The sequence below is a fragment of the Schistocerca piceifrons genome, chromosome 2 (assembly GCF_021461385.2).
Source record: "Schistocerca piceifrons isolate TAMUIC-IGC-003096 chromosome 2, iqSchPice1.1, whole genome shotgun sequence".
Taxonomy (NCBI): Eukaryota; Metazoa; Arthropoda; class Insecta; order Orthoptera; family Acrididae; genus Schistocerca; species Schistocerca piceifrons.
This window is the reverse complement of record NC_060139.1, coordinates 243,413,118-243,421,683: the sequence shown is the minus strand read 5'-3', so window position 1 is coordinate 243,421,683 and position 8,566 is coordinate 243,413,118. Positions and strand designations below refer to the sequence as shown.

The window sequence follows — 8,566 nt, the reverse complement described above, 5'->3', positions numbered from 1 at the left end:
ATGGATAAGCCGGACTTGTACAACCTCGGGTGTGCTCCCCTCACGCTGCTGGCCGCCAAACAGGTTGACGAGCTGTGGCCGGTCCTCACGTGGCCGAGGCAGCCGCTGCCGGTGCTCTACATTGGCTGCGGGCCCGGTGACGTCGCCAGGAACGTGGGTTCTTCACTTTCAGTCACGTTACTACTCCATCAGAGCAATCGATGACTAAGCAACTCTCTTGTGTGCTGTAAAGTATCGTCGCTCCTGGATACCTAGGACCACCGAGATAAGGAGGTATACAGAGTGTTCATTTTGACAGAAGACACTGAAGTATCTCGAAACTACACATCGGACCAAAAAATGTTCAAATTCCAATTTGTTTGTCTCGGAGTGAGACATCCAATGATGCCACACTCAACCAGCCACCCAACCCTGTCCATGGCTGGTAAGGGCAACTTTGAAATCTTCAGTGGGAACCCCGGTTTTTGTTGCAGTTTACGATTTTATGGCAAAATCTATACACTTTTGTCTGAAGCATTTCCTTCCTTTCGCCGCAGGTGGCGCTGTAATCGGAGGAATAGAAATGGGTGCACTATCGCAATTTGTGACATGGTACTCAAAAGTCCTTGAATATCCTGTGGCATTTGGGACCCCACCTCCATGCTGTGACGTTAGGACTGGCCAGTGTCTCCTAACTTCTAATTGGAAACCCCATTCGCAACGCTGTAGTCCTCCAACCCATCGAACAGGGGACTACTTGAGGTGATACTGTGGCCATGGTTCGTGGTGAATACTACTCTACTTTTCCAATTCGAGTAGGTGTTCAAACGTAGTATCGTCAACTTCAGTACACTTAGTGATCCACTTTTCAACTGACCGTAAAGAGGACAGAAGCATAGATGCAGGATTATCAGCATAGGTGTTTCCGATGCTGTCGACCATGTCTTCACGGCCTGTTGGCACTTGCTGATGCAATTTATCTTTTAAATATCCCCACAGGAAGAAATCCGGCGACCTAGCAGACCAATTAACAGGGCCACTTCTCCTGATCCACAGGACAGTGTAAACAACGTTAATACCTCCGGTGTTTCAGTTGCGTAATGTGCCGGGAATTCGTCATACTGAAACCACATACGTTGTTGGACGTCCGGGGCAACGTCTTACAGTTTTTCCGATAGTTCCTGTTTGCGCCCCTTCAACATGCCGTTGATAAGATACGGACTAATGAGATTGTTCCCTATGACTCCACACCATACGTTAACTGACAAAGGACCTTGATGGTCAACTTGCTGCAACCAGTGGGGATTGTCTTCACTCCAGTAATGCATATTATCCCGGTAACGCAACCATGGTTTGTGAATGTAGACTCACTGGAAAATAGTATATGGGTAAAGAACTTGGGGGTCGGTTGCATTTGTTGACGTGGCCACTTACAAAACACTACTCCGTTATGGAAAACGGTGCCATGAAGTTCTTGATGCAGCGACATGTGGTGTGGATAATCTTTATGACAATACAATATGGTGACAATACTACCTAAGGACATATCGGAATCGCGGTATAGTTGCTTGTCCGTGGACTGTGGTGCACTGGCGCTATTACAGCTATTTGATTAGCTTCTCCTTCAAAAACAATTTTATATGCCAGATTACGAGTAAATGGTAGCTTTAACGCGTCGCTGCACAGATTGAGTAAATCAGATCATGTCAATGTTCATTCCGCTCACAGAGAACTCATCACCACCAGCAACAAGGGCTTTCATTTATCACACCCATTTATGAATTTTAATAAAGAAAGCGATATGTAACATCCTATGTACAACAATAGATTTAAGACATTCTGTGGGGTTTCTATTTTACTTGCATATCCCTTGTTCATATCCCGATTTACAGTACCACCTCGTATGCAACAGGTGCACCAAACTTCAGATACCTATAATAATTAACAATATTATGAAAAGGATAGTTGTTACTCACCGTATACCGGAGCTAAGTCGCAGACAGCCACAACAAAAAGACTGTCAGAAAGTGAGCTTTCGGCTAACAAGGCATTCGTAGAAAATAAACACACACACACACCACACACACACACACACACACACACACACACACACACACACACACACACTCCCGCAAACGCAACTCATGCACACATGATCACAGTTTCCGACTATTTTCGATGATGGCCTTATTGGTCGAAAGCACATTTCTGACAGTCTTTTTGTTGTGCCTATCTTCGACTCGGCACCTCCGCTATATAGTGAGTAACAACTGTCCTTTTCATAATAATGTAACGTTCTATCTTGAATTTTCCATTGTGTATTAACAGATCAATGTATCCTTTTCCAATGCAAGAAAAAACATGGTGCTCCCGATTAAGCAGGGATTCTTCATGCAAGCTGTTAAAAAATTATCCCATAGTTTGAGTGGTAATAGTGTGGTCCAAACCAAGACAATAATATCCAGTAAACATGGGATCCAAAATGCATCCATTAAGAGCTGTGACCACTTGTTCAGTATTAGAGATTTTTTTCACACGAGCCTATATGAACAAATGCTCATAGAACTTAAGGCATTCCTTTTGGAGCCCATGTATATTGGACTGTTTTCTTGTTTTAGTCCATACTGCAACCTCGCAATGCATAGTACGATTTTTTTAACATCCTGTATAGCGAAACATTGGCCTGTGCGTTCGGGACTCAAGCTGTGAGGGTTCCATACAAACTTAATTTTTATCCTGAACTGACGCGGCATGTACACCGAGAGATTTTTATTCAAGAAATACGTCGTGAAGACTTCGTAGCCATATTGTATACAGATAGTTCATCCATCTTGGAAATCGAGAATCTCGGCGATTTTGCCTGTTATCAACATTGATACTGGCAAAGTATTGGTCCCAGGGATTCCAGTACCTTCGAGAATGTTTTAATTTCAAGTCTGGAGTCAGATAGCAAGCGAGAAAAAGACATTTTTTCCGTGTGATATAATAACAAATTAACAATTAACTGATTGTTTCCTTTTCTTGTACTGTGAAATCTTACTTCTTGCCAAATTTCATGATTCTACGTCAACGGGAAAGAAGTATAGGTTTTGATGGATGAGTGTGCGAATGCCAAAAAATTTGACACAAATGGTCCTACTTTGGATTTCACTGACTTAGAAGCTTCATTGCTGCTGGTAAACCTTTCGGGGTATAATGTCGTGATCCACGAAACTGTTCTGCTCCTGGCGTTCCCTCCAGAATTGCGCTGGACATCTCCAGAGGTGTTGCTCCTCCGTTGAGACTTGAGTCGTGAAAGAGCAACGCCTCTAAAGACGTCCAGTTCAGGGTAGAACGTCAGGAACAGAAGACGACAACATTATACCTCGAAGGATTTAACAGGAGTGTGTCATCCGGTCCTGAAAGCCTCCTTTCTGTCATTAGATGCTTCACTTTTTTACACCGTCAAGGGACAGTAGGCCTCAGTATGTGACATAAATGTGCACTTGGTAGACCTTAGTATGTGACATAAACTGGAACTTGATATGACCCGTTGTTTAGAAAAATGGTTTTTCACAATAGGGTAGACAGACAGACAGAAAAGTAATCCAACAGGGGTTCCATTTTATCGACTGAAGAAAGGAACCCTAAAAAGAAACGAATTGTACGTACATTGTGTTTTCGCCAGTTTATGGACAGTGTTCTGACACAAAGACACACGAATCTGAAAACGAATACAGCTCCAACAAAGCTTAAACACATCCGATGTTCCGCACACACGCGTTAAACCCTCGCTGAGGGCATAGGCCCCACAAGCACATCCCGTGTACTCAGGAGCCGGACACAACCGATGCAGTTCGCAAAATATGGGCGGGTTTTCAATGATGCGCCGCTTGAACTACCTGTTAGTTGTCGCAGGGTTGTCAGAAACAGTCTGAAGAGCTTGTAGGGGTGTTGCAAGGTAGGCTGTACTGAGAAATAATTGCTGAGAACAAAATTCATACATTGCGGCAAGTCCGATTTAATTAGCAATTCAAGCACTTCCACGAGGAAAAGTGCGGTAATGCACCGACATCTGTGAGTTAGCACTTCTTCAAATGCTCATCACCTGTTAAACTGTGCTTTTTCCGGAAGTTATAAATTTAAGCAAGGTGAGCAGAAGCTACGTCTGTGCTGTCTTTCAACGGCTTGTTTAGCTAACTTCAATAATAACAAAATTGGAAACAATTAATAATTATTTCTCAGAGCAACCTACCCTGCAACACCCTTACAAGCTTTTAAGACTGTTCCCGACAGCTTTGTACATCTTTCAGGCTTTAGCTGGCCCGGTGAGCTATTTTCCATGGCACATCGCGGCGAGCCACCCTAATGTACCAGGTCACGGCACACGAACTGGACGATCTGGAATCTGAACTGTACTCTCCATTCGACAACTGTGGCCTCTTCTATCAATTCCCTCTTTTCTCAATCCTCGACAAGTCTGGAAGTCGCACTCAGCACGCTGTTTATCGCTTTGTGTCCTCGAAGAAACGGAAGCGCCGATTAACTTTACCAGCTGTGTAGCTTAGAAGAGCAAATTAGAAAGCATATTTCTGCACTGGCAGATTTTAGCTCCGCGGCTGCCACCGGGTACGAAGCTGGTGGCCTGCGACATCAGCACAAAGATGCTGGAGTTCTGCAGGCAGCACAACGCGCTGCCGGGCACCATCACGTACGAGCAGCTGGACGTGGTTCAGCCCGACCTGGAGAACTCCGCCGTGTGGCAGTACGCACCCTTCGGCAAGGTGTTCTGTCTGCTGCTGCTGCATTGGGTGCCCGACAACAGGTGTGTACTCATTTTGTCGCTTTATCCAATACCGTACAACAGATGGCCTGCCTTATTTCTCCGACTGTAATACAAGAGGGGTTACACTTGATCACTCCAGCTATGGATTGCTGTTGTGGTACTTCCACGAGTAAGAAATACCATAACAATCAGTCATACATTTTCTCCAATAATATTTTAAGTTTATCCATATTGATAAAACTAGGTTATGTAAGGCTTGTTGTCAGACTGCAAGAAGAATGTCTTATGTATTAAAACGGAGTCACAGAGCAGCATGTAACTACGAGGGCAAGTCAATAGGTAAAGATCACTGTTCAAAATAGAAATAAACTATTTTATGTTCAGGGCAGCTGCAGTTGTTGAAATGTATGACGTTAGGAAGAAGTCCGCTAACAGTAGGTGAAATTCTTGTTCATTGAAACTCAGTGGGTTTCGCTGCCTAAAGCCACATCGTCAAGTGCAACATACGTTGTAAAAAGCAAAGTACAGTGTCAGCATATTTTGTGAATATTAAAATTAATAAAGGAATGTCTAAAATATAGCCACAACTTAAAAATATTGCAGGAATATCCGTCGCTCCTAGTTAAAATTAATTGTTCTGTGAATATCGTCAATACTACTGCGTGCTGTGTTCCTTAAAATTTGCCTGCATAAAAAAAGACGGAAGAAAATATTTTATAGTGAGTGGACGCTAAAAGTTTTTAAATAAGTCCGGATTGGCGTTGAAAAATTGTCACTGCTAACATGATTAGCCGCGACACTACGCAGATTACTGTGTGGAAAGTGTCAGGTGGCAGTGTCTTACCAGTGTGACAGCAGAGCAGGACAAAGCAAAAGCACGACCGACGAAGAGAGACTAGCTGGCTGGCGGAACGGAAGTTACCCATATGGATAGTGTGACGTCATGTACTGATGACTAGGAGCGGTAGGTCGATACCTTTACACACGAGAATAATACACAATTTTATTAGGTACTAACACCTAATCGTACAAACAGTCAAAATTAGCAAGAATGATATGGTGCTTTAATTCCAATTGGTTATTCAACGTGAATTGTGCGTTTTCGTTTTTATATCTAAAAATGTCTACTCTTTCTAACATATTCAAAATGAGGCTTTTTTCTTTCTTTTGGAATATTTTTAAATTTCTGAACGGCTTGTGATGCTGTGTCTCTCTTCGCTAAGTGCGTTGTTATTTAAGATAAGGTGTTCCTGAAATCTGTAATGGCCTACCGGTTTGTCCTATTTATTTCTTACGGCAGTCATTGCATGTAATGCAATGCAGTATACGCCCGCTTTTTTATGTTTATTTCCCACGGCTTTTTCCTTGTGCCTGAGTTTTTTGCTTGTATCCGAAAATGTAGAATACGTTGAAGTAATGTTTTTACATCTGATACGTTTGCAAATTTTTTCGCGTACTGCACCCAGATATGGTATTCTAAAAAAAGAAAAATAGAGGGTTCCTTTGTCTCCTCAGCTGGTGTTTTGCTTTGTCCTTCACCGAGCTGTCCTGACTCACACCGGAAGGACACTGCCACCTTATACTTTCCACATAGTAATCTGCATACTGCCGCGATTAATTTCTATCGCCAATCCAACCCCTTCTTGAAAACTTTTAGCGTCCGCTCACTATAAAATATTTTATTTTTTATTTTTAGATGGAGACAGATTTTAAAGGATGGAGCACGCCTCTGCTCTCCCGTTAGAAACGACTTCCTTCTACGAGAAGAGGGGACGGCACATGTTCGACTAGCAAACTGGTAGAAAAATAAAAGCTACAAAGGCGTGCTATTTACTGAATATGTTCCTTCTGGATATGCAGAAAGAACCACAAAAGTTCATCATTCGCTACAGGTTGTTCTGTAAGGTATCTTTGAACGAGAGACTACAGGGAGAGTAGTGTAGCTCTAGAAACTGCTAAACTACTCTGGAGGAAATAAACCCCTCTGGTCTCTACGAGACATGAAAAAAATCTCATTCACGCTTTCAACTCAACGGAAAAAGAAGGGAAGGACACTATAGATGGGTACAGGGGAGAAGCTGCTGGTTTCATTAAAAATAAAACAGCATATCCCGTTGTGGCTTCTCCCCCACCTCCCCCCGCCGTCCACAGTATCGGCATCTATTCGAGCTGTGTGATATAGCTGAAGAAAATGAAGACAACATGATCGTTATGAAATAATATTAGGAAAGTTGTTGGACGTGAAAACGTATCCCTTTCATCGTGCCAGAATGAGAATTTCAAAGAAATCACAATGGGATGCAGTGACAGTAAAAAAAAATGCCGTCGATAGCGCATTAGCTGCAAAATTCAGGAGCAGGGTCCTTCCCTGTCCCTAAGAGCCCATTAGAAGAACATGTGGCTTTAATACCGGGCTATGTACAACAATGGTATGTTCGTATGATAAATTTAAAAACTCTTTCATTAATCGGTTGGAGGATAGACATCTTATATTTTTAGAAAAACTGTTCTTTGCCCCTAAAAAGTAGTAATTTTACAATTAGTCTATAATTTAATGCAACATTTGAAGCCACGGGAACAAAAAAGCTGTAGTCAGTAATTTTTTTATGGAATTAATGAAGTGCCATTCTGAATTTTCACCAAGGTGTGCTCAATCTGCTGGTTTTCAAATAGCACAAGATGTTAACAGAGAGCAAGGAATGGTTACATTGAAGACCTATAACGACACTGAATATACCGTTACATGTAATTTCATTTTTGTGCTCACATTTACAACGTTATCGTTCTCATAATGTGTTCGGCGTTGTGAACAGCAAGTTCAAGCCTGTTAATTTAACTTCGTTTGCATAATGTGAAATTAAAAACACCTTATTTTCTGTAGGTTTTTAGTATTATTGTTGTAAATTTTCACCACAAAATAGTTTTGTTGTAATTCGTTCATTTGATTCTTACAAAAATTCAGAAAGTCTTATGTGTCCTCCACTGGGGCAACGCCACCTAATACATTAATATTTTCACAGGCACGCTGTCCAGAACATTCACAAGCTGTTGGTGCCTGGAGGAGAGGCTGTCTTCAGCATAATAGCTAACATGGTGTTTTACACAGCGTTTGAAGAAATGGCGAAAGACTCGCGTTGGGCGCGGTACATGCAGGTAACCCTTAGGTCTACCCGATATTCTCCTAAATCTTAGAAATACTTGGTAAATTATGTTTAATAATTCTAAAAATGCCCTACTTCAGGAGAAGTCAACTTGTTTAGCCTGCCACCCACTTTTGTTTCTGTGTTAGGTGTAAAATTTTCTAACCGTCCACCGATTACACAGTAAATATGATTTATGAAGTAGGGATAAGTTCACTTTACAAAATTTATAAAGCCGAGCTACATCAAGTTAAAACATACAATAGTCAGTCCCTTATTTTCAAAATTTTTCTTTAAAGCCTAATAAAAGTATTTTCAAAATCCCTACCGGCTACCGCCCACCACGAAAGCTGAAACGCCCACTTGTGGGTGGGAGGGACCATGTTGACCACCACTGCAGTCTGCCTTTTCCTCAAACGAAACTAAAGTTACTAGCCAGGGAGAATTTTCTTTTATAAATCTGAGGACTGTCGTACCCATTGCGATTCTCACAGTTGTTCAACGTTCTCGAGTACTCGACGTTTCGACCTCCTGCTGCGATCATCAACAGGAGTCTTCTAGTGTCCCATGGTTAATGAACAGGGCTAATCATAGGGCAGAGAGAGGCATCCGAGCACTCAGTCTTGCCGAGTTTCATGTACGATAAGAACCGGAAGATGCGGTATTACCGGCCAAGCTGATA

General features: G+C 42.2%; 1 protein-coding gene across 1 annotated transcript; it reads left to right on the top strand.

The window, feature by feature from the left end:
* LOC124775285 lies at positions 1-4,853 on the top strand. The gene is made up of 2 exons (XM_047250123.1): positions 1-153; positions 4,563-4,853. Exons 1-2 carry the CDS (start codon positions 1-3, stop codon positions 4,851-4,853), a joined length of 444 nt encoding a protein of 147 aa, XP_047106079.1.
* Positions 4,854-8,566: the final 3,713 nt, after the last annotated feature.

Excerpts from the sequence above, each read along its gene's own strand:
- LOC124775285 (XM_047250123.1), top strand. The coding sequence starts at position 1 with ATGGATAAGCCGGACTTGTACAACCTCGGGTGTGCTCCCCTCACGCTG. Across the intron at positions 154-4,562 it reads CCGGTGACGTCGCCAGGAAC|ATTTTAGCTCCGCGGCTGCC; the intron begins GTGGGTTCTTCA and ends CTGCACTGGCAG.